A 27,329-nucleotide genomic window follows, 5' to 3' on the forward strand; every position below is an offset into this window, starting at 1 on the left:
TCTTGTATGCTGACTTTACCCTAAGGTTTACATTAACAGTAAACACCATCTACAATGGACATAAACCCAATCGTGGTGTTCCCCCTCTATCCGTGTTTGTAGTGAAGATGGAGTCAGAGGGCTGTTTGTGTGACTGTGTTGTTGCTCTGCCCCCAGTCCTGCTGCTGTTATATTCCGCCACGCTCTGACATTTGAAAACCCACCGTGACTAGCTTAGCCAAGCGAAGGGAAAGGAGAGGCCAAATCACAGAGGGACCAGGGGGAGGTTGCTCCTTGAAGGAACACACCCTGCAAGTATACAACCCTCATGATAATCTTGTAAACAACATCCAATCACATCTAGTTGACCTCTACAGGCTGCATATGTGGTAAAAGGTACTGTAAGTCTATCCTAAAGGGACACTTAACTAATGTACTGTACTAGTCTCCAAAATCATGTCATTGGTGTACTAACAGTACCCCCTGCTGGTAAGAGGGATAACTTTTTACATACAAGGAGCACAAAAATGACACAATGTACGTGCTGTGAGCTGATGAAAATGACACGCGGTACTACGCAATAAATATAAAATATTAAATGATGAATGGGGAATGAATTAATAATGACAGCAAGTGAGCAGAGGGAAAGGGATGGGCGGGATCCTGTGTATTGAGGATTAAAGACAAGCCTTCCTTCGACTCTCCAATAGAGGTCATCATCATACTGACTTCCTGCTGAAAGCTGACACAATTACCAATCTGCTCCACTTCCACTCTAATACACAGCCTAAAATGTACAATGGAACATTACAAGTCAAAAGCCATATGAGTTAGAATCTAAGATGTATTTCTCCTAGTAATACTGTCATTACTTTAGCTGGGATTCGTCTTGACACTGAAACAGGTGTAATCAGAGACCCACTGACCCTAAAGGCACAATACATCACTGCCCACCTAAGAATCTCAGAACGTCCTTGATATCACACTGATTTGGCTAAAAGAGAATGTACCCACCATAGAGATCCTATAAAATGAGTATTAAATTAGTAGGCTATTCTAATTCCTAATTATATGGTATCCACATTCCGATACGTCAATGCTCAATGTCCCCAATATAGTGTTTTTGACCAGTCCCCCTGTCACACAGCCTACATATAAAATGCATTTATTTGGTATTTAATGTGCTGTATATTCCCTCCTATTTTATATTTCTCTTGATACTATTATTGGATGTGTTGCCCCGGCACAGAGAATTCCTCCTTTACAGGTTCCCAAGCACTACTACCTTCAAGTCACCCTAGAGTAAACACTGTGGTTGCCATGCCAACTTGGAGCAGGATCCACAGAGCAAACACTTTAGACGCCAGGAGAAAAGTGCGTAACAATGGAGCCTGAACTGGGGTTAGAGGGGAAGGGGGAGATGGAGCAGCACACAGGTAGACTGGGAACCTTAAGTTCCATGTAGCTAAATAAACAGTGTTCAAAATCTGGGGACACTGACAAGTTTATGTCGAAAGTAAGTCATGTTCGCCTTAACATGAACAATTTGCCAATCTACTGCTATTTCCTAGCCATACCTATCAAGTGAAATTATGGTCAGAAATAGGCCTACTGGTATATAATATAATTATCTGTGTCTGTCTGTCTGTCTGTCTGTCTGTCTGTCTGTCTGTCTGTCTGTCTGTCTGTCTGTCTGTCTGTCTGTCTGTCTCTCTCTCTCTCTCTCTGTGTCTCTCTCTCTCTCTCTCTCTCTCTCTCTCTCTCTCTCTCTCTCTCTCTCTCTCTCTCTCTCTCTCTCTCTCTCTCTCTGTCTCTCTCTCTCTGTGTCTCTCTCTGTCTCTCTCTCTCTCTCTCACTCTCTCTTTGTGTGTGTGTCTCTCACACACGCACACATACAAACACAGAGATTATACTTTAAAAAAAATCTAACACACACTCATCAAAACTAACCTAATAGCCTAATATTCAGCAAAATGTCAATAATTTTACCAGTTGTAAAACACCTGAAAACCATTGGATTTTCAATTTGCATAGAGCAGAGTTAAAGAATTACCTCTTGCTGCAACCTGGACTCAGGGGTAGACATAACATAGTAAATGTAGAGCTGTTTCCTCCATTTAGTATGAAATGATATGTTATGAATTCCAATTTGTTGTTGCTAACATTAGCTAGGTGGCTAATGCTAACGTTAGCTATGGGTTAAGGTTAGGGTTAAAGTTAGGGTTGACGTTAGTGTTAGTAGTTAGGTTAAAGGGTTTTAAGGTTAGGGGAAGGGTTAGTTAACATGCTAAGTAGTTGCAAAGTAGGTAAAAAGTAGTAAGCCGTTGCAAATTTGCTAATTAGCTAAAATGCTAATGTGCTTGCTGAGATTTGAACATGCAAGCTTTGCCTTAAGTAACCTGTTCTGTCATGTGTAACTATACAAAACACAACATATCATACTAATTTGAGGGTCCCGGATTTTCGTTTACTGTGTTACGTCTATTATATGAGACCAGGCTGCTTGAATATGAAATCACATCGCTCACACACAAGGGCAAAAGGGTAACCGATACACCTCCCTGCTGGAGATGATGACCAAAACGAATACGTAGCCTACCAACAAGAGGCTCAGTGACTGGGTGCAAAGAGCGCGTGGGACCAACTTCATCACAACTTCTCAACTTCTCAAACATAGATATGAATAATGTATCGAAACCGCGAACAGTAATTTCACCTTAACTGTGTGGTGATGTCGAAAATCTGCCTTGTTTAGATACTTAGCGATGTCATCATCACCTTGCCGTTTCGAATTTTGACCTGGCAATCTACCGATAAATGATCATACTTAGATACATTATCTGAAGTCATTATTGCCTTGCTGTTTCGAGTTTTCACCTGTCAATCTACTACTTGACAGATGATAGTTTCAGTGCTAAAGAATTTTCAGGTGAGTAAACATGTAATTGACAGTATTTACAATTCAATAGAAGTTTGACATTGTCATTAACTTTTTATTTACTGTTAACGTTAGGGTTGACAATGATAGGCCTACTACAAATATTTGAAATAAATGTTCTCACTCTGTGCTAAATCTACCAAATTACTTGCCATTGCAATTCGTCTTTAGGAACAAAGTAGCCAACAGTAAATAGAAACTGCAATCTGTCTTGTAGAAAGTTGTTTTTAATGATAAAGCATGTACGATCTGATTTATAATTTGCCTGTCATGTTTTTAAGACAGAAAGTGCATTTGTGGGGGGCTTAAATCAAATGTAAGGGATTTGCATTTTGTTTTCACAATGTATTCAAGTAACGTTACAGACTCAGCGCTTCAAAATGGTATATCATACACTGTAGTTGGATCAAACATGGGGAAGTAATGTTGCTTTAAATGTTGATTCATGTATAATTCCATTTAGGAGAAAAAGGCTTTCAAAGATTTGGCAGCCATTTACACACTTGCTTTACAATAATCCCTGGGAAACATCTATTTAGAAAATCAATATTTTCACCAAATTGCCAAAATAGATATTCTGTACATTATCTCACTAATTCCCTCATTAGGCAAAACATTAACGGTATTAAATTGCCTATTTGTTGTATGATAAAGATAACCTTTCACATTGAACAGCTACAGTGCTTCTCTTTGTTCACGCCCATTTAACATAGTTCAAACACTCTTAAGCCTTAGACCCACCCATCTCTTTAAGAATGCACATGTGAACCCATGTGACTGTGGCCATATGCTAAAGCAGTGAGGTACATTGCTTAAAAAAACAAAGAAAATATTTAAATATTACAATATTTGATTAACTTCAGGTGCTAGTTTACAAGAAGGAACAACTTAAAACACCCAAACACATCCTTTTGAGATCCCTTTGAGCAGTAGTGGTGCGTGGGTAAAATCACTGGGGAAACCAAGAACCCCCACCCCCAAAAAAGCCATATTAGAACCCACACAACCATTCAAAAGTTTGGGGTCACTTAGAAATGTCCTTGTTTTTGAAAGAAAATCACATTTTTGTCCATTAAAAAAACATAAAATTGATCAGAAATACAATGTAGACATTGTTAATGTTGTAAATGACTATTGTAACTGGAAACGGCAGATTTTTAATGGAGTACCTACATAGGTGTACAGAGGCCCATTATCAGCAACCATCACTCCTGTGTTCCAATGGCACGTTGTCTTAGCTAATCCAAGTTTATAATTTTAAAGGCTAATTGATCATTAGAAAACCCTTTTTCAATTATGTTAAAAGCTTAAAAATGTTGTTCTGATTAAAGAAGCAATACAACTGGCATTCTTTAGACTAGTTGAGTATCTGGAGCATCAGCATTTAGGGGTTTGATTAATGGCTCAAAATGGCCAGAAACACAGAACTTTCTTCTGAAACTTGTCAGTCCATTCTTGTTCTGAGAAATTAAGGCTATTCCATGCCAGAAATTGCCAAGAAACTGAAGATCTCATACAATCTTTTTTACTAATACAAGTTAATTGTTTCTGGCCATTTTTTTATTTAAAAAACAAGGACATTTCTAAGTGACCCCAAACTTTTGCACGGTAGTGTATGCGTTGTGATAATTGCGTTGTTTTCTCTATAACCTTTTAATTCATATGCCTAGCAAATGTGATATATAGGCCTAAAGGTTGATACAATAAGAAGACACAGTGGCAGAATAAATTCAACCACACCTTTGTTTTATCACAAAACCAGATAGCAACCTCTGTCCAGTGAAGTCCACAAAGCATATTGCATGTACAGTAACAGACAGTTATATGACCTACAGTATGGTCAAGAAAGTTAATGTTTCTGCCATTTTTGGACCACTAAACAACTATTGATTTAGAACCACAGAGAGTTACCGTAAATCAAAACAATCAAATCACCACTGCCTAGTCTAATACAGTGACAACTCAAAGATACAGAGTAAGCTAAATATGTTGTAGCTGTCCATGGTTCTGCTTTCTGTGTGTGTGTGTGTGTGTGTGTGTGTGTGTGTGTGTGTGTGTGTGTGTGTGAGTGCGTGCACGTTCATGCAAGTAGATTTGTGTGTATTAGGTAGTTCTTGTGGAATTGTTAGATTACATGTTAGATATTGCTGCACTGTCGGAAATAGAAGCACAAGCATTTTGCTACACTCGCAATAACATCTGCTAACCATGTGTATGTGACCAATAACATTTTCTTTGATTTGACATGTTGACTAACCCTACTTGTAGAGAAACACCAATGCCATCCTCCTCTCTTTCATGTCTATCACTCTGTCATACACTACACATGTATTTTTTGTTGTCCTAGGCTACCTAGCTAAAATGCTTGCTCACTCGCCTATCAACCGCCTAGCAACGTTAGCTAGTTAACATTAGCCTTCTACATTTAGCTACATATTGAACCTCCATCCTCTCAGGCCAGGGACACAACAATGTATGAATTAATGGTTGGATCAGAATCACCGTTATAATCATTGGCCAGTACGGAGAATTAAGTAAAACCACAAGTCCAAATCCCATCTCCATCCATGGCTAATTTAGGAAAGGGACAATATTAGCTAGCTAGCTAGCCACGGAGGACAACAACACAATGAGAAGCAAAGTTTCTCTGTCAATGATGTATGCTCTCAATGGGATTTGATAGAGGTGTGATGGCAAAATCTAAGTTGGCTTCCTTTGACACTTTTTTTTGGTGCGCCAGGGAGGCCAAATGCTTGCTGGCTTCCTTTGCCTTCAATGCTACGGGTGGCAACAATGTCATACTCGTTTGGACCAGACAGCATCAGATAGATGGCCTACACTTAGAGAGACAGAGAGGTGCTGTTTCACTCACTCGAATGCTTTCTCCTGTGCGATACATTCAGTCGGTTGCGAATTGAAAGAAAATGAGGAAACACAGAGAGACAAAAGATAAATCAAATTATGTATTTTTATTTTTTCTTGGTCAATTTTTTGGGGAAGCCCGGCGTCCCTTGGCATCCATGAATACACGCCACTGCCTTTGAGTGACTTTGGTTCAGGTCATGTTATGACATGAACAAAGGAATCTTATTTCTGACCTGCCATTTGGAGCAGGACATGTAATATTCATGGCCTTTTCATTCTCAAAAAGATATGTTTGCCGGGATGTGTCCAGTCCAGGGGATGCTTGCACATCTCTGGGAGGAAGGATGTCAACGTTGCAAAGCAGCTGAAATCTGGTTCCATCTGAATGAAAGCTCCTTGGCTACAACAACACCAGGCTCCAGACATTTGAAGCTGAAAAAGAGGAAAGCAGACTAAAATAGACAAGACTTTAAAACCTTGTATTAAAAATAACAAACCCAGCACTAACATTCACTGACCCCCAAGTTCAAGCAATAAGCTCATAAAGTACATATACAAAATACCGAAAGTGCTGCTTGTTCACCCTTGTTCATCTCCTTGTACTTGCAGAGGAGAGCAGGTTCTTCTTATGCTGAAAGACAAATTCCAGGAAATAGGTTAGAGTTAAAACATAAATACATTCATACTCTAATAGCTTGTTATTGGCTGTTGACTGCTACAGCTGTACTAATTCACCAGCTAAAAAACAAGCCCTGTAGTCAACCTGCTTCCAGTCAAACAATGGCAATGCTGACACAACTTATTTAGCAAACATTTAACTTCATAATTAGCTAAATGTAAATGATATTCGTCTAGCTAGCCAGTTAGTTGAAAATGCAAAAAACGACATAAATCTAAATCTATTATCCAATCTAGATAGCTTTTTAGCCATTATTTAATTGTGGCTAGCTAGCTAGAAAACCTTAGCCTGTATGTACCTATCAGTGGCTATTTTCGGTGGTTAAACATGACCAACTGACAAACATGACAAAGATTATCATCATGTCATGCATGGCTCAGCACATCAACAATAAACATTAGACAATCTAACATTAGCTAGCTAGAGTTCTAGCCAGCTAAAGTTAGCTAGCATGCTACCTGTATTAGTGCTGTGTTCATTATGAGTTATTATTATTATTATTTGTTTATTATTAGTGCTTTTTGAGGTCGGTTTGGTTTCGGCACGATTATTAAAAAAATAATAAAGACTTTTGATTTCGGTTGTGATCATTTAAAAAATAAATACATGCACCATGCATTATGTTGGTTGAATAAAACAATAAACACGGAAGTCCCATGATGGTAGTGAATGTTCATTACTGCTTATCACTTATTAACCATTCACATTACTTAACTTTATTATTATTATTTTTTTACCCCTTTTTTCTCCCCAATTTCGTGGTATCCAATTGTTTAGTAGTTACTGTCTTGTCTCATCGCTACAACTCCCGTACGGGCTCAGGAGAGACGAAGGTTTAAAGTCATGCGTCCTCCGATACACAACCCAACCAAGCCGCACTGCTTCTTAACACAGCGCGCATCCAACCCGGAAGCCAGCCGCACCAATGGAGGAAACACCGTGCACCTCACTGCGCCCGGCCCGCCACAGGAGTCGCTGGTGCGTGATGAGACAAGGACATCCCTACCGGCCAAACCCTCCCTAACCCGGACGATGCTGGGCCAATTGTGCGTCGCCCCACGGACCTCCGGGTCGCGAACCCAGAGTCTCTGGTGGCACAGCTGGCGATGCAGTACAGCGCCCTTAACCACTGCGCCACCTTGGAGGCCCCAAATTACTTCACTTTAATAAAATATTTCAGTTGTGTATAATACATTTGTTTTATTTGATGACTTTATTATTTAATTCCAAGTCATCATCTCATCTCTATAGAGCTGCTGCCTATGCTACCTGACAAAATCACTATTTTAGTAGATCTTCAAAGTAAATAAGGCATACTTTATGTATCCTCTCTTGATCGCGCATTCTTCTGTGTCTTGTGTAGCAAGTGTAAAAGAAACACAGACTGTACGAGTAGCCGTGCAATGGATTATGGTCATTGTAGTTAATTATCATGTTTTCTGTGCTAAACTATGTAGAACATTGGCCTGTTGGAAACTACAACTCCCTACTACATCTTACAGTTAAGGCATAATCTGATTTATCTCTAGATGAACTGTAGCACAATGTGCAAAGTGAGCTCACAGAAAAAACATTTTTGAAATATAATTCAGATAATTGAACCGACTTCAGTCAATTAGTAAAGAAAATTCAGAAAAAAAAGACTCTTTGTTTAATCGTTCAGCAGTAGCCTGTATGCAGCTGTTTAGTTACACAGCAATAGCCACTGGGCACACCACCTCATTTCAACGTGGATAATTGGGTAATATTTGGTAGATACATTGATCAACAACAGGACTAAATAAAATCTAACTTAAAATACACTTTAAATACAATTTGATTTGATGTAATCTTATTCTTTCAATTGTATCTATTAACTTGAGATTTTCTCAACAATCATTATCACGATAGCACATTGGTAATAGTCAGTGACAAATATGTCAAAGCTAAACAAGGCTGGGCTTGGTTAAAATCCTGGATGGGAGACCGAAGGAATAGCTATAGATAGATCAACTCTATCTTTTTTTGTTATAGTGGCTATTATGTTGAAGATCTGACGTTGTTTCAGTTGTATAAATTCAACATATTTTGGTTGTTGAAATGTTACCCTCAAAATGACAGTTTTAACAAAGGTTCAAATCAAATCAAATCAAATTTTATTTGTCACATACACATGGTTAGCAGATGTTAATGCGAGTGTAGCGAAATGCTTGTGCTTCTAGTTCCGACAATGCAGTAATAACCAACAAGTAATCTAACTAACAATTCCAAAACTACTGTCTTGTACACAGTGTAAGGGGATAAAGAATATGTACATAAGGATATATGAATGAGTGATGGTACAGAGCAGCATAGGCAAGATACAGTAGATGGTATCGAGTACAGTATATACATATGAGATGAGTATGTAAACAAAGTGGCATAGTTAAAGTGGCTAGTGATACATGTATTACATAAGGATACAGTCGATGATATAGAGTACAGTATATACGTATGCATATGAGATGAATAATGTAGGGTAAGTAACATTATATAAGGTAGCATTGTTTAAAGTGGCTAGTGATATATTTACATAATTTCCCATCAATTCCCATTATTAAAGTGGCTGGAGTTGAGTCAGTGTCAGTGTGTTGGCAGCAGCCACTCAATGTTAGTGGTGGCTGTTTAACAGTCTGATGGCCTTGAGATAGAAGCTGTTTTTCAGTCTCTCGGTCCCAGCTTTGATGCACCTGTACTGACCTCGCCTTCTGGATGATAGCGGGGTGAACAGGCAGTGGCTCGGGTGGTTGATGTCCTTGATGATCTGTATGGCCTTCCTGTGACTTCGGGTGGTGTAGGTGTCCTGGAGGGCAGGTAGTTTGCCCCCAGTGATGCGTTGTGCAGACTTTTTAAACTTTTTTCAAACCCAATGTATGTTCCACCACAGGAAGTTGGCTGCACCTTAATTGGGGAGGACGGGCTCATAGTAACGGCTGGAGCGGAATAGGTGGAATGGAATCAAATACATTAAACACATAGTTTAATGGCATTCCATTCACTTCATTCCAGCCATTATCATGAGCCGTTCTCCCCTCAGCAGCCTCCACTGTTTTCCACGTAGATTCCACATCGCAATATGTTGACAAATTACATTGATTCAACCAGTTTGTGCCCAGTGGGTAGCTAGCAACAAAAACAACTTTATGACACTGTGTTGAGCTAGCTAATGAAGTATGCACATGAAGCTAGCAAGCCGTTTCACAGGGGACTCTTACCTGCATATGGGTGATGATTAATCACAGCAGACTTTCAAAATATTCTTCCCACTCGGCATCAACCAGTAAGAGCTGCATGATACCAGCACCAGCAGAATTCAGGGCGACACTGTTGTTGAAAGCTGTAGCTACACTTAGCATGTTATCCATAATGGAAATTTGAAATATGAGTAATTTTTCCAATAACCGCGTTATCAGAGAGCAGGATGTGACATTTGATAGAAGGCTGGAGGAAATTCACTAGCCAGCTAACCAAATCAAACTTTATTTGTCAAATCAAATCAAAGTTTATTTGTCACGTGCACCGAAGACAACAGGTGTAGACCTGAAATGCTTAATTACAGGCCCTAACCAACAGTGCAATTTTTAAGTAAAAAATAGGTATTAGGTGAACAATAGATAAGTAAAGAAATAAAAAACAGCATTAAAAACACGGTGAAAAATAACAGTAGCAAGGCTATATACAGTAGCGAGGCTATATACAGTAGCGAGGCTATATACAGGAACCGGTTAGTCGGGCCAATCGAGTGTACCTTACCGTGAAATGCTTACTTACAACCCCTTAACCGACAGTGCAGTTCAAGAAGAGTTAAAATATTTAACATAAACTAAAGTTTAAAAAATTCACAAAAAAATAAAAAATAAATAAAAGTAAAACATTAACATAACAATAACGAGGCTATATACAGGGGGTACTGATACCGAGTCAGTGTGCGTGGGTACAGGTAGTTGAGGTAATTTGTACATGTAGGTAGGGGTGAAGTGACTATGCATAGATAATAAACAGCAAGTAGCAACATGTCCAAACAAATGGACAGGGGGGTGGTGTCAATGTAATAGTCCGGTGGCCATTTAATTAATTGTTCAGTCTTATGGCTTGGGGGTAGAAGCTGTTTTAAGGAGTCTTTTGGACCTAGACTTGGCGTTCTGGTACTGCTTGCCGTGCGGTAGCAGAGAAAACAGTCTATGACTTGGGTGACTGGAGTCTCTGATAATGTTATGGGCTTTCCTCTGACACCGCCTATTATTATTATTATTTATTTATGTATTTGTTTCACCTTTATTTAACCAGGTAGGCTAGTTGAGAACAAGTTCTCATTTACAATTGCGACCTGGCCAAGATCAAGCAAAGCAGTGTGACACAGACAACAACATGAATTACACATGGAGTAAACAATAAACAAGCCAATAACACAATAGACAAATCAATGAGACAGTAGAAAATAAATAGGCCATAGGAGCGAATAGTTACAATTTAGCAGATTAACACTGGAGTGATAAATGAGCAGATGATGATGTGCAAAAGAGCATAAAATAAAATAAAAACAGTATGGGGATGAGGTATATAGATTGGGTGGGCTATTTACAGATGGACTATGTACAGCTGCAGCAATCAGTTAGCTGCTCAGATAGTTGATGTTTAAAATTGGTGAGGGAAATAAAAGTCTCCAACTTCAGCAATTTTTGCAATTGGTTCCAGTCACTGGCAGCTGAGAACTTGAAGGAAAGGCAGCCAAATGGGGTGTTGTCTTTGGGGATGATCAGTGAGATATACCTGCTGGAACGTGTGCTACGGGTGGGTGTTGTTATCGTGATATATAGGTCCTGGATGGCAGGAAGCTTGGCCCAGTGATGTTATGGGCCGTTCGCACTACCCTCTGTAGCTCCTTACGGTCAGATGCCGAGCAGTTGCCATACCAGGCGGTGATGCAACCGTTCTGGTTGCTCTCGATGGTGCAGCTGTAGAACTCTTTGAGGATCTGGGGACCATTGCCAAGTCTTTCAGTCTCCTGAGGGGGAAAAGAACACACAACTGTTTTGGTGTGTTTGGACCATGATAGTTTGTTGGTGATGTGGACACCAAGGAACTTGAAACTCTCGACCACTTCACTACAGCCCCGTTGATGTAAATGGGGGCCTGTTCGGCCCGCCTTTTCCTGTAGTCTACGATCAGCTCCTTTACCTTGCTCACATTGAGGGAGAGGTTGTTGTCCTGGCACCATACTGCCAGTTCTCTGACCTCCTCTCTACAGTGGCTTGCGAAATGATTTACCCTTCTTGGCATTTTTCCTATTTTGTTGCCTTACAACCTGGAATTCAAGTAGATTTTTTTTTTTGGGGGGGGGGGGGGGGGGGGGGGGGGGGTTGTATCTTTTGATTTACACAACATGCCCACCACTTTGAAGATGCAAATTATTTTTTTCTTGTGAAACAAACAAGAAATATGACAAAAAAAGAGAACTTGAGCATGCTTAACTATTCATAACTAAAGTCAATACTTTGTTAGAGCCACTTTTTTGCAGGAATTACAACTGCAAGTCTCTTGGGGTATGTCTCTATAAGCTTGGTACAACTAGCCACTGGGATTTTTGTATATTCTTCAAGGCAAAACTGCTCCAGCTCCTTCAAGTTGGATGGGTTCTGCTGGTGTATAGCCATCTTTAAGTAATACCACATATTATCAATTGGATTGAGGTCTGGGCTTTGACTAGGCCATTTCAAGACATTTAAATGTTTCCCCTTAAAGCACTCAAGTGTTGCTTCAGCAGTATGCTTAGGGTCATTGTGCTGCTGGAAGGTGAACCTCCTTCCCAGTCTCAAATCTCTGGAAGACTGTTTCCCTCAAGAATTTCCCTGTATTTAACGCCATCCATCATTCCTTCAATTCTGACCAGTTTCACATTCCCTGCTGATGAAAACATCCCCACAGCATGATGCTGCCACCACCATGCTTCACCATGGGGATGGTGTTCTCGGGGTGATGAGAGGTGTTGGGTTTGCACCAGACATAGCGTTTTCCTTGATGGCCAAAAAGCTCAATTTTAGTCTCATCTGACCAGAGTACCTTCTTCCATATGTTTGGGGAGTCTCCCACATGCTTTTTGGCAAACACCAAACATGTTTGCATATTTTTTTCTTTAAGCAATGGCTTTTTTTCTGGCCACTCTTCCTTAAAGCCCAGCTCTGTGGAGTGTACAGCTTAAAGTGGTCCTATGGACAGATACTCCAATCTCCGCTGTGGAGCTTTGCAGCTCCAGTCTCTTTGTTTCTGATCTGATTAATGCCCTCCTTGCCTAGTCTGTGGTGTTTTGGTGGGCGGCACTCTCTTGACAGGTTTGTTGTGGTGCCATATTCTTTCCATTTTTTAATAATGGATTTAATGGTGCTCTGTGGGATGTTCAAAGTTTCGGATATTTTTTTAGAACCCAACCCTGATCTGTACTTCTCCACAACTTTGTCCCTGACCTGTTTGGAGAGCTCCTTCGTCTTCATGGTACCACTTGCTTGGTGGTGCCCCTTGCTTAGTGGTATTGCAGACTCTGGGGCCTTTCAGAACAGGTGTGTATATATACTGAGATCATGTGACAGATCATGTGACACTTAGATTGCACACAGGTGGACTTTATTTAACGAATTATTGGAGACTAAATATAGTTTACCTGTTGTTAACAATATAAGCCATGCCCGTCTGTTTTGCCCCATAGTTGCTCACGTTTACGTTTTCTGTTGTAGTTCTGTTTGCTGTCAAACGTCCCAGACAAGGACACCTAATTCAACTTGTCAACTAATCCTGCCCGCAATTAATTGAATCAGGTGTTTTTTGTCTTGGGATACAATAAAAATGTGTACTGTTGGGGGTTCTCGATGGACTAGCGTTGGGAACCATGAGTATGTGGTTCATTTATTACTCATAACTATAAATGTGTGCCTGTCTCACTGATATATTTCAGATGTCTTTGTCCGTATGGATAGACCACTGAGAGCCTGAAGATGAGATGCTGATTTAGCCACGGATCTTCTGCTGACTCAAGCATGACTTTTGGGAAGAGGAGCATTGTGGGAAAAGTTGTTCTTGTCTCCTAAACCCTTCAAGGCTGTTTGTGAAAAAGAAACCGGGTCAGACATGAACGGTAAGGGCTGTCACCTCTTGGTCTCTCCCTCTGGTGTACCCCCATCTCTGGGCATGATCACAGGACAGCAGGCCCCCTCCATCAGGATGCCTATGCGCACCACCCTGTCCCCAGGATTCTGTGCCACCCTGAGCCCCTCACCAGTGGGTAGCAGCTGGGGTAGAGGAGGGGGTGTCCACCACTCCCAGGTACCCCTCAGCTCCGGGACAAACTCTGGGAATTCTGGGAGTTCTGTCCTGCTCCCTGCCCTGAGTCTCCGCAGGCAGATGTTGACCAATGGGAAACAGCCAAATGTGTCAAGTGTCTCACAGATGTCAAGGCAACAAGTGCCCGCCCTTCAACTCCCACCCATCAGCATTGCAGCCACCAATCAGGGCATGGTGTCTGACTGCTCTGACAGTGGTGTCAAAGGTACGTTCTTGTAAGCTTTGTCGATATACAGTATTACATTCAGACTAATACATTTACATGAGTGTAGATGTGAGTGATGTCTTGACATTTTATATAGGATAAGGTCATTTCCATGTGAAAGGTTCCATGAGCACCAACATGTGAAGTTCATAGGAGGATATCAAATTGGGTGTCTGGTGGTCAAAATCGTCTGGTGGTCAAAGCAAGTGTGTGAAAAGTCTAGACAACCCCTCCCTCTCTCACTCCCTCTCTCTTCAATGAATGTCCCCTCTCCCGGCTCTTACTGACACTCCCTTTCCATTTACTATAACCAGGATCCTCACCCACTGAACACTGACCAACACTGGACGTCCATGGACATTGAAAAGTAGTTTGCATTTGGTCCTGGCCTTGATTTCAACATCCACCGACGTCTGTACTGACCTTCATTTGGCCCAAACATAGACGTCCATGATTCACAAGTTTGGACAGCACAGTACATTACAGTACAGTACAGTAGAGCACAGAAGAGTACACTACAGTAAAGAAATGTAGAGTATAGTACAGTACAGTGCATTACAGTAGAGCACAGAATAGTATAGTACACTACAGTAAAGAAATGTAGAGTATAGTACAGTACATAACAGTAGAGCACAGTAGAGTATAGTACACTACAGCAAAGAAAAGTAGAGTATGGTTCAGTACAGTACAGTACAGTAAATAAAAGTAGAGTTCAGTACAGTATACAGTAGAGCACACTAGAGTAGAGTACACTATAATGTACTGTACTGAACTATACTCTACTGTACTGTGCTGAAGAATACTCTACTTGACTATACTATACTGTTTTCTACTGACCTCTACTGTGTTGTACTTTGATGACCAAACTTGTGAAACATAGACATCTGTGATTGGTTAATATTTGGTCCAGTCTGGACCAACCGAATGTGGTCTTATTTGGTGGCGGAGCTCATTAATATAATAGCCAGTGTGTAGAATAATACCTAAATCGGAGGATATTACATATTTATACCTTTGTGTACCATTTTAGGATACAACACCATGAAGAGAATGAAATGCATATCCGTAATTATGCATTTCTGTGTAGTACAGATCAGGGACCCACAATGTAATTCTGTTACTGGGTGTTAATACACTTCACTTACTGTAGTTCAATAACCAAAATAGATTCAAAGATAAAATATAAATAAAAATATAAATAGTGACACGGGAACTAAATACAGTGCATAACGAAAAACAATAATGAGTAAAAAATAACATGACTATTTACAGGAAGTAGCTATAAGCATCTGCACAGGTCTTCCAGGAAATTGTTAAAAGTAGTCCTTGTGCAGAGAGCTATACAGTTTGTTAAACTTTGAAATCAAATGGTTTTTGTTTGGCATACAATTTAAGAGAAAAAGAATCGGAGTCTCAGCGCAGTTCCTTTCGTGTGGAATTGCCCATAACTGTAATTGTTGTGATCAGTCTTGACTTTGTCCCCTCATTATGAAATATTGTGACCCTCGTGACCTTAGGTTAGTTATCCTCTCTAGGTGCACTTGTCCCTCCAAATATATTGAAAGCACCCTATTAAAGTAATCAGCTGTTTAATAGCTAGCTAAATGCTCCCTACCATAAACGACTGATTTAAAGCCTGATACCTATGCCCTCCAAAGAACCGGTATGGAGGACCTCTTCCTCCCTTTCATTTGAAAGATCACAGTGTGCACATGTCCCAGTGATATGTTGTAAACAGCATTTCAATCAGCCCCTCTCTTCTCGCCACTCTTCAAAGTAGCACTGATTTACATAGAAGTCTTCATACTTCACCTCACTTCAATGTCGTCCTCCCACCCTGACCTCCGTTCTTCCCCAGGACTCCTTTCTCCCTGGCTTGTTTATTGATAACTAACCAAGCAGAAAACATATCCCTAAATGAGCGATGGAGGAAAAGGAGGAAGAAAAAAACAATCTCATTCGTAATTAACAGAGCAGAAAGTGTCTCTGGGCAGTTCAGGTTTGTTAGGGTGAATTACAGGATTCATAAGCTTCAATTGAACAAGACAAAAAAAATGTAGGTTTGTGTTTGATTTCTGTTGATGATATCTGCCTCATGGGTCCCTGGTGTACAAACACAGTTTGGTGTGTTTAATATGGTGAAGTGAACTGTGGCGGAGATGAACAGACGCTGGACCATGGATTCATTGCGTCTCTATCAAAGTCAGATACTGCCAGTACAAACTAAGAAATGTTTGTCAAGCATGATGACAATGGTTGGATGCAAATGGCAATGCCACAACCACTGAAGTGTGACCATTGTAGAAGACTACACAGTAGTTGGAGCTCTCACGACAATTAATACACAGTGAGAGTTCTCCACAAGTGTTTCTCTATTATCTTTGTCTGGAATTTACTTTGAATGACTTGATTCCACAATTAATTAAAATTAGTATTATTTTTCATAGTGTTTTCTTTTTCAATCTTGTTTCAAGCTGTGTCGAACGATTTTGTTTGAATGTGGTCTTAGCACAAGCAGCAGCACAGGAAGGCTGGATGCTCAGATGTAAAGGCCTCTTCTTTATTATGATTTTTATAATATTCCCAGTTGAACATGAATTTGAAACCGTGTTGATTAATTTATGAGACCTAAGAAATGTCACTCGACATTTTAGACCCTTAATCATTGATACAGTATGTGGTTCCTCACTATTTAGATATTATTATGCAAGGAGAAATGTCTGTATTTCTTTTATTTGTAAAGTATATGGTCTAATTCAAGCAAACCATGTCAAGTGATTGTATTTCCTACTGTATGACCCTGACGTTGGTGGTGAACCCTCAAAACTCTAATAGTGAACTTGTCTCTACCAGGTTACTCTGTCTCAGGACCAAGTATGCAGGTGTTGGGCCAGCCAGCTGGTGCTAACCTCTGGGTCACCAGTAGTCCGATGGTGGTCCAGAGCCTGGGCCCAGTGTCTCCTGTGAGTGCCCAGGCCTACACCTCAGCTCCTCTGGTACCACATGCCCCCCAAGACTCCCAACCCCCACAAGGCCTGATGGTACCCTACACAGATGCCAGGTGAGTCAACCTCTGCACCACTCTAGGTGGGGGAGTATACCTGCAAACTATTTTCATTGCACTGATTTCTGAGCTACTTTAAACACAAATCCATGTATGTTATTAAACAGCTGTGATACTCAACTCTACCAGACTTTCCTGGTACTGCTATCCTTACTCACATACTACAGTGTTGTGCCTCAGGTCCTTGCTCTCCAGAGAGTCCCTGGCCTCCACCACCCTGAGCCTAGCAGAGACCCAGTCAGTTCTGAGTGGCAGACAGGAGTGGCCCTACGGCTACCGGGTCCTTCCTCCACTCTGCCCACAGCAGGGCTCAACCCTTGGCAGCGAGGGTGGTGAGCTGCTCAGCATGCCCCCTGGCACTGCCATGTCAGGGAGCACCAGCATCTCCAACTCTGCGTCCCTGCCTTCCTACCTGTTTGGCGGGGATGCCAACAGCCCCCGGCAGTACTCAGCCCGTTCCAAGAAGAGGGCCCTCTCCATGTCCCCTCTGTCAGATGGCTATGGCATCGACTTCAACTCCATCATCCGCACCTCACCCACCTCGCTGGTGGCTTACATCAATGGCTCCCGGAGCTCTCCGGCTTCCCACCACACCCTTTCACCCCTCCAGCCTGAGGTCTATGGCCACTTCCTAGGGGTGAGAGGGAGCTGTATCCCCTATCCTCAGTCTCCAGGCCTCTTCAGCCTCCCAGGCTCCACGCTGGCCCTGATCCCACTGAGTGACCCCCACCCTGGGACGGAGTGTGGCCGCATGCAGATGCTGGAGCAGGGAGGGGCGCTGGAGAGCCAGATGGCTAACATGGTGGTGGTGGAGCAGCAGTGTCTCCCAGAGGAGGGAGGGACACTACAGGAGGCAGCCAGGAGTGCTAATGACCTGGTGCCATCTCTACACTTTCAGCTAGAGTTGGCCACCATCATCAGATCAGCTAGTCCACCACAGGGCCCTCCGCCTCCCTACCACTCTCACCAGCACCTCCACCTCCACAGACCTCCCAGCCACATCCAGGGCCCTGTCCCACAGGCTCCGCCAGCTCCCCCTGTGCATGGGGCCAGCCTCCTGCCCCATCCCCTGTCCCTGTTCCCCATGCTGGAGGAAGAGGAGGGGGAGACAGAGGACTACAGTGGGGGCCACTGCTGCCGCTGGGTTGACTGCAGTGCTGTGTATGACCAAAAGGAGGAGCTGGTAAGGCACATAGAGAAGCTCCATGTGGACCAGCGGAAAGGCGAGGACTTCACCTGCTTCTGGGCAGGGTGTCCACGCAGGTTCAAGCCCTTCAACGCCCGCTACAAACTCCTCATCCACATGAGAGTCCACTCAGGAGAGAAGCCCAACAAGTGCACGGTACATAGCAAATCAATCTCTGGTGAATGCCTCAAAACTGTCTATAAAATGCAAGTGTGAATCTGTTTAGTCACCCACTTGAGGATCCATTGGCTTTACCTGAACAAAATGTTACCACAGGTATTCCACCCCCCTTATGCACAATGGTTAACATCTTTTATCCATAAGTATGCTAAAGGTGGAAGTGAGTGCACCAGTTCCCTTCCAGGCTGTCTCCCCTGTCTACTGTGAGTCAACCAGCCAATCCTCTAGACCGGAGCTGTAGAGGGCCTTTCAGCCTCTTAATAGCCTTGCTGAGACGGTTTAGAGGGAAATCGACATCTTGAAGTACGCACGTTGTACCTCTTTAAGGTCTTTGTGTACTCTGATGTACGTCCGAAGGCTGAAGGTTTGGGTCAGAAATATGGTCTCTCTCTCCTCTTAACTGTGGCCATGGGCTAATTAGTCCAGCTCTGTGATAGTTGACATGGCAGTTAACTTAATTATGTAGTTATTAAATCAGCACAAAGGCAGCGCAGCGCTTAAGTTCTGGCAGGGCACCAGTCAGCCAGCCTCCTGATCCCTGCTCTGCCACAGTCCCCTCTCTCTCTCTCTCTCTGAGCTACTCTACCAGGCAGTCACAGGGCCTGTCAGCAGCCAAGAGCCTGCCAGGCAGGGACAGACTTGGCTGGGGTTCTGGGAAGGTGATGTTCCCTGGCCCGGTTCTGATTGGGTCTGGTTCTGTGGCCAAGGAGAGAGAGACTTGAATGGAGCTCATCTGAAGGCCATGTATCCTTGGACCTGGTACTGATGAGGAGGATTGGCTGGATTCCCCTGAGACAGGTGCTCCCAGTCCTAGTGCTACTGGTGGTTGTCTCAGATGTGCTGTTAGAGAAGGCTATGTTTGGTTCTTTTGATTTCACGGCATGACAACATACCATGTTCAAAGCCAAAGTTTAGTTGACAGATGAGTTGTTCTGCTCTGTATAGCCTTCCTGTGCTGTAATTGCAGTTATAGGAGTCCTTCAGGAGCCATAGCAGCACATAACCTATGCACATTAGTTGCAGTAGTGAGCTCGGGCTCTTTTCTAGGCTCATCAAGCTGAAGTGTAGAGTTTTTTCTTTTAACCGATTACTAAAACAAAACTGTAGAAATGATATTGGACCTACATTGAAACAGTCTCTTTACTCTTTCCAGGTTGCTATGAGTCACCGAAAAGAAAGCTGAATAGTTAGGAAGAATAAAACATTTTAGAACAATTTTGACTGCAAGGAAATCAAACACATTTTCTGGACTCCGAATGTGGCCCGCAGGCAAACTGACTTTGACATCCCTGGTCGAGACAATTGTAGAGATACCCTCCGCCCTCAACCCCACTGGGAACATACTTGAGGTTCAGATGAGTAAGAGGCCAACAATTCTCATTCCTTGACTCGTTTCGCTGCTTCTTGGTTAGACAATTATTAACTGGGTGCATACCTGTGGTCGACCTTTCGCTCCAAAACACTCACTTATTAGTACCAACTAGTCACGTTGCTATGGAGGCTGCAGCTGCAGTCAGAGGGTTCTGTGTACCATGTAATCATGTGTTACAGGGGAAAATATCCAGGGTCATGCCCAAAAACAGAACATTGGAAATGGCACCTTATTCCCTATTTAATAGAGTGCCTATTTGGACATACCCATTGTGTGACATCCCATCATCCCAGGCTTGATTTCAGCATACGCTGAAAAAGTCAGACTGAAAAGAAATAGAACGAGGTCAGTCTAATTGACAGAAACTGTCAGAAAACCCATACTTACTGAACAAAACAGTCTGAGCAATCAAAGTCAGAGCCGAGGAGCTAGACAGGCAACAGAGACTCTCACAGAGCGAGAGAACCAGTTCTACTTCACTAAAAACGTCTTAGATGCCATGCCAGTCAATTGTCCGAGAATTACACTCGGTCTTATTGTGAGGAATGATTGACAGGAAGGATGGGGCTGGTGAATGGCAAACAGAGGCGTGAGCCGCCCGCCCAGCCGGTAGCATTACAATGAAGTAGATCTGATTACGCAGCACACTGCCCCACATACACCAGGCAAGTCATGACTTGTACCTGTCAGCTCTCAGTGCGTGAAGGTGATTGAGCACGTTCTTAACACATAGTTGATTCATCTGTGTATTTAGTATATGCCTTATCACTGGGATTTCAACACTTTCAACCGTTTTCAAACGGGTTTGGAGCTTTGGAAAGCACCAAGAGCAACGCCTTTGTAAACACATTAGCTAATCATGTTTTTTGCTCTGCATTCATTTGATGATTTACTGTTCGAAGGATGAACAATTACCGCCATAGTTAATAATGGTACATTTTCCGGCTTGTCAGAACAGCTTTAGATGTTGTGCAATAGATTCATACAGCTGAACCACATCTCCTTCTACAGTAACTATATTATTTTCTAATGGAAGCTCCCTGTGTTGTTGGATCTGGATCGTAGTTCATTAAATAGAGAGACATATGGGGCACCCAAGCAACTGTGGAGGCCAGGGTTCCTCTAGCTTAGTCAGTTTAATAAAGCACTCCATGGGAATACAGGCGTTCAAGTGTCATAGTAGCTGCATGGCTGTGCAATTAAGATGAACCAGGAAGCTATCAGTCAGCTCAGATAATTCCCGTTGGTTACTCAATCCACATTGCTGCAGTGTGATGTTCAGCTACGTGAATGATATAGACGATATCTTGACACATCCTGGACTTATCGGTTTTGTTTGGGCCCCAAAGCATGTACATCTTCTGAATTATAAATGGTCTTGATGCTGGGTGTTCTATTCTACGCTAGAGTACTTGAGTTGTAGGTTCACTTGAGGAATCACAGTGTGCATTTTAGCATATCTCTTATTGATGTTCGAAGACTGTAGCCGTTAAGGTGCAACACAACCCCAGTAGTTGGGTTTTAATCCACTTAGTTTCCCTTACAATGGACAGCTTGAAATTCTAGTCCTGCCCGCAACGGCACAGAATGCAGGCCTGATGGGATTTATGGTTTGCCAAGATTTTTAGCGCCATCTCTACAACCGTAAGGAGGGAAATAACTTGATTTTGCCGCCAGAAACCGGTTCAGACTTCAAAGTATTTTAACGCACCAGCTTATTCTCCAGCTTCTGTAACCATTTTCAGCTCTTGTTTTAAAGACCTTAAAATCTCATGAACTAACTTTTTGCACTTAAAGAAGATGACGATAGATGAGAAGATAAGAGGGGGAGGAGACGTTGACTGGGCATGAGGAGAGGATATGTGAGAGGGGGTGAGATTTGAGCGTTTGAAGAAGATAAGAAAGGGAGTTGAGCTGTAGATAAGAGTAAGGAAAGAGTTCTGTAAAGATGTGAGAAAAAACAGGGGGCACATGGAAGGGATGGAGAAGAGAGTAGAAGAGAGAGTGAAGATGTGAGAGAGAGGCGATGTGAGAGAGCGGAGATGTGAGAAAGAGGAGATGTGAGAGAGAGGCGATGTGAGAGAGCGGAGATGTGAGAGAGTGGAGATGTGAGAAAGGAGAGATGTGAGAGAGAGGCGATGTGAGAGAGCGGAGATGTGAGAGAGCGGAGATGTGAGAAAGAGGAGATGTGAGAGAGTGGATATGTAAGAGGAGATGTGAGAGAGTGGAGATGTGAGAGAGAGAGAGGAGATGTGAGAGAGAGGAGACGTGAGAGAGAGTGGAGACGTGAGAGAGTGGAGACGTGAGAGGGAGGAGATGTGAGAGGGAGGAGATGTGAGAGGGAGGAGATGTGAGAGGGAGGAGATGTGAGAGAGGAGATGTGAGAGGGAGGAGATGTGAGAGAGAGGAGATGTGCGAGAGAGGAGGTGTGAGAGAGAGGAGACGTGAGAAAGAGAGAGGAGACGTGAGAGAGAGAGTGGAGACGTGAGAGTGGAGATGTGAAAGAGTGGAGATGTGAGAGGGAGGAGATGTGAGAGAGAGGAGATGTGAGAGAGAGGAGACGTGAGAGGGAGGAGATGTGAGAGGGAGGAGATGTGAGAGAGAGAGAGGAGACGTGAGAGAGAGAGAGAGGAGACGTGAGAGAGAGGAAAGAGGCTGAGGCACTATAGAGGGCACTAGACTGACTCTGCTGGCACGCTGTGGGCGGGTCATTGTTCCCCAGGGCATGCCCGACTGCCAGGACCTGTCAGGAGGCTGGCTGTGGCATTCAGCTCCACTGAGGAGCCATGTTGCTGTCTATTCAGACCCTCTGTCCCTCACAGCAGCTAAAAGGGGACTCTAAGCTTTATTAGCAAGAGAGTGTGTGTGTGCGTGTGTGAGTGTGTGAGTGTGCATGACAGGCCACTCCTGGGCACCGCTGGGCTCCTGGCAGTATATTTGTGTGTGATGCTGGTTCTCAGTTCTCTTCCCATCCCCAGGCTGAATGGCTATTTATCCTGCTCATTCTCCCTGGCCTGTATTTTTCTTATGCTAGCCCGTCTGAATGGTCCGATGCTGATCCTTTTCTCTTCACTGTGGTTTGGAGTGTCCGGTCGTGGTGTACTTCCCTGGTATGCCACCGTTTTAGAGAGCATTTGGACAGAATATCCTGCTGTGTGTGAAGAAGACTTGTGAAAGACTAGAAAGACTATGTAATGGTGGTGGCTTTCTCCACGTTCAGGGATACTTCTGTTAGGTCATTACTCGTGTCCCCAGACAAGCAGGACAGGGAGTGCAGTGGTAAAGACCCACAAGGAGAGATATCGTCATCGTTGCATGGGAGACCTCATCTGTAAGCACTAAAATGCTGTTGATTGTACCCCGAATTCACACATTCGCTATGATACAGTCAACATACAGAATATGTTTGCTATCCCTAATAGGCTGGTGAGCACTGATAGAATTATCAGGCATATCTGCCTCCCTCTCTCCCTCTTGAATTACTTAAGGCTTATAAAGTCTGACTCCCATTCCTTTTGACAATATGAACATATGGTTGCCATCAGAAGGAGTCATAATGGCCTTACTGGAATTGAGGGTCAAAGTTAGGCATAATGAGTTTTGGCATAATGGCCGTACTCTGCTGGGGGTTTTGCTCGGCAGGGTGTACAGTATGTTCGTGCCTGCTGTTTGCCAGCTTCCAGACAGAACAACATCGAGTGTAGTGGCTGTTGAGTAGGTAACACTTTGCCTATACAGTCTTGCAAGAAGAGAGTGGCAATGTTGATTCAGATAGAGTTCAGAGGAGAAATACAGTTGGAAGTTAGCATTATGTTATTACGCAAATCAAATGAATCAAAGGAGTGAATCAAAGGAATATGTCCCATAGCGATGCAGACGAATGTGATGAGTCAAATATTAAAGGAACTGATTCATTTGTAGTTGGTCAGCTCAGACTGAGGGAGAGGTATAGCTATGCAAGGAATCCAGTCCTGGAGGGACAATAATAAAATGGGTCATGGTTCCATGACTTTACTCTGTGAAACTGAAGTAAGGACATTCCAAGCCCTTTGACTGTGGAGTGAGAGAGCAAAGTACTAGTCTTGACTTACAGTAGGAAACTGTGATGATTCACATGTCTTAAGGGTGAGGTCATTGCAGTGAGGTGGTAGTACTCAGGGGCGGACTGGGACCAGAAGTCGTCTCGGGCATTTCTAACACACTGGCCTATTTTTCTCCTTGAGGCCCCCAGACACACCAGCCTATTTTATTTCTTGAGGCCCCACACACACCGGCCTATTTTATTTCTTGAAGCCCCCACACACACCGGCCTATTTTATTTCTTGAGGCCCCCACACACACCGGCCTATTTTATTTCTTGAGGCCCCCACACACACCGGCCTATTTTATTTCTTGAGGCCCCCACACACACCGGCCTATTTTATTTCTTGAGGCCCCCACACACACCGGCCTATTTTATTTCTTGAGGCCCCCACACACACCGGCCTATTTTATTTCTTGAGGCCCCCACACACACCGGCCTATTTTATTTCTTGAGGCCACCATTATTAGCCAGATAATGATAATTTTGCAAAAACAAGTTTGACAGGCACAATAGGCTGAAAGTGGAAGGCCATCTGGCATTTGCCCGAAGTGACAGATGGCCAGTCTGCCACTGGTAGTACTGCACAAAGGAGAGCTGTTTAGTTCTGCTGACTTGGATCAGCTTCCATCCACTACTCTTGAATCCCATAGCTTGTGACAGCTAGTGTACCTGGGCAGGGAGCAAGCCCCTTTGACGAGGAACAAACCCCTCTTTACCTTAACCTCTCTACCAGTTGGTGGTTGCATGTTTCTACAATGAGTTCATCTGTCAACACATTTAGATCCTACACGACCCTTGAGACAAGACAGATTCTACAGACTGAAGTCTGTGTACACACAGATACTGACCCCTGCTGGACACATTGACCACCACACCTCTTATAGTGTTAACCAGTGGTAGTTTACATATCGAGAGCTTCTATCTGCATTGAAATTGGGTTATTGATATACCCTTGTTTTGTGCAATGTTCTCAAATCTATATACTACTCATGTTGTTGTTAAGTCCAAAAGAAAACAACATAAAAATTGCTGACACCTTTCAAACCAATTATCTCTGAGCATCCTATGTTTTGTAGATATAACTTTATAGTCTCAAGCTGTCCATATGCTGAATGTTTGGATGTTGTTTTGTGGATCCCTGATGTACAGTATAGGTTAATGATAGGGATATTAAGTGTACACTATCCCTCTTCTCCCTGTGCACTTTGTGTGTTGTTGCAGTTTGAGGGCTGTCAGAAGGCTTTCTCTCGGCTGGAGAACCTGAAGATCCACCTGCGCAGCCACACTGGAGAGAAGCCTTATCAATGCCAGCACCCCGGCTGCCACAAAGCCTTCAGCAACTCCAGCGACCGAGCCAAGCATCAGCGCACCCACCTGGACACGGTGAGTTGAGTGGGATATCTCAGACAGACACACAGGAAACGCACGCATTGAGAATTGAGACACTGATCTCTTACTCTAAGTGTTCTTCCTTGTTCACTCTCTTGTGCTCTCTCATTCTCTGTTTTATTCTTTTTTTCTCTGTCGCTGCCTTGTTTTCCTCTCTCGAGCTGGACTTACCCACATGGCAGCTAGCTAGCATTTCCACCTTCAAGAAAGCTGTACACAAATGCTTCTGTGTAGACTTTTATCTAGACAGCATCTATGTGATGTGTATGCTTTTATTGACTATATGGAACCCAGGACTCCCTGGAAAACAGTGGCTGAGTGGACTATCCTGGCTAAATAAATCAAATCAAATCAAATGACATACATGCACACACTGCAAGTCGAAACTGGAAGCTGTTGGTTTTGTGACATTCCCAGTTGTGTGTGGACGTGTGCGTGTTTATGCAGAAGCCGTACGCGTGTCAGATCCCTGGTTGTGTAAAGCGCTACACTGACCCCAGCTCCCTGCGCAAGCACGTCAAATCCCATTCATCCAAAGAGAGGCAGTTGAGGAAGAAGGTCAGTATGGAGCTGCCTGGACTCTACTCTTTACACTTGGAAATTCGCTCAATCCCCCTCAGCAATTTACACTTTGCAGTGAAAGGATCCCCTTGACTGTATCACAGTCTCAATGTCTTTTGAGACACCCGCTCTCTTTCACAGCCTCTTACTTTCCCCCACTTCTATTGTATCGCAAACACATCCACTTATACAGTACACTAACGCAGAGTGCCTCCACATATTGTTGTGTAAGTCTAGTTGATTTTCTTTGCTGCGCTGTAATGCTCAGACCATATTATACTCCCTGTTGGGGATAATTATGCTCATTAATTCTATCTTACAGTTAAGGTTACGTCACCATAGATACAATTTGCCGCAGGAGGTGGGCTGTTTCTATAAAAAAGTATTGTTTTTACGAATGCTCCCACATTCACTGTTTTTTTCATTAGCAAGTTAGTTTATTCTCTACTTGCATTTATACTGATCTCTGTATCTCTGTGATTGGTCTAAAGCTGAGGTTGTCCGTTGACATGAGCCAAGAGGCATTAACGGATTGCCTAACCATCCAACCCCTGAAACCCAGCCTCTCTCCTCTGGACATGATTGACAGAAGGTTGGGCCAATCCCCTAGCCCCTCCATAGATCACTACACAGGTACACATCATCCAGATGCTCTGACTGTGCCTTTATTTAGAGTTAGGTAGACCTATTCGGGTGTGAAATCCATAGTTTGATATGTACGTATATTCTTCTTAATTAGAGTCTCAGTGATGGGTTTATGTTGCGTGTAGCCTTGTCCAGTGTATCTATATCTCTATTTTGTTGTCTGTGTTTTATAGATTTGCTGTCCAGTGGCCAGTCAAGCCACTGTGTATCTCTATCCATCCCTGTCCCTCCAGCTGTTCCACAGGACCAACGCTCCTCAAACAGCTCACACCTGGCTCTGCAGGACAGTTACAGGTACTGCAGCCACACAGCAGAACAACTAGTGTTAGTCTTCTAATCTATTTGAGTTCACCACAGAAGTTTATTCAGCTTTGACTATGAGTTTTTTGTGTGTGTGTGTGTGTCATTGCCGGTTGCAAGTTTATATTCAAAGTGAATATTTGCATTTATGATAAACAATGGATATTCATACAAGGGTGTTTTACCTATGCTCAAATGATGAAAATTCATTAGCAGCTGTCACAATCTGGACCATGCTAAACTTCCCTGACTTCTGTCACTTAGTACTTGTTGCTGTGGTAGTGATGTGGGAATTGTTTTCTAAGACATTGGTGGTGAGAACATTTCCATTCGAAAACTTCACCGTGGTGATATGTGCACAGTGCGTGCTATACTGTAATTCTGTATTAAATGTTAAAATGTGCAGGAGACCTAGTCTTGATCTAAAAAAGTGGGTGCTATTTAAACATTTCATCATGCATAGTCATATTTAGTCACATATCTGTAACTAAGGCTACTCATCATAAATGCAGTAATCAATTTACAATAAACA

General features: G+C 42.9%; 1 protein-coding gene across 1 annotated transcript in view; it reads left to right on the top strand.

The window, feature by feature from the left end:
• The first annotated feature begins 2,512 nt into the window (after positions 1-2,512).
• The window catches only part of glis3 (GLIS family zinc finger 3), a 32,379-nt gene continuing 7,562 nt past the window's right edge, over positions 2,513-27,329 (top strand). Inside the window, exons 1-8 of the mRNA XM_021602768.2 lie at positions 2,513-2,908; positions 13,426-14,016; positions 16,870-17,077; positions 17,261-18,422; positions 25,124-25,285; positions 25,739-25,849; positions 26,344-26,485; positions 26,671-26,791. Of these exons, the coding sequence (XP_021458443.2) occupies positions 13,599-14,016; positions 16,870-17,077; positions 17,261-18,422; positions 25,124-25,285; positions 25,739-25,849; positions 26,344-26,485; positions 26,671-26,791 (2,324 nt within the window). The 5' untranslated portion in view covers positions 2,513-2,908; positions 13,426-13,598. The remainder of the gene's footprint in view (positions 2,909-13,425; positions 14,017-16,869; positions 17,078-17,260; positions 18,423-25,123; positions 25,286-25,738; positions 25,850-26,343; positions 26,486-26,670; positions 26,792-27,329) is intronic.

This window comes from Oncorhynchus mykiss, chromosome 5, assembly GCF_013265735.2.
Source record: "Oncorhynchus mykiss isolate Arlee chromosome 5, USDA_OmykA_1.1, whole genome shotgun sequence".
In the NCBI taxonomy this organism is placed as follows: Eukaryota; Metazoa; Chordata; class Actinopteri; order Salmoniformes; family Salmonidae; genus Oncorhynchus; species Oncorhynchus mykiss.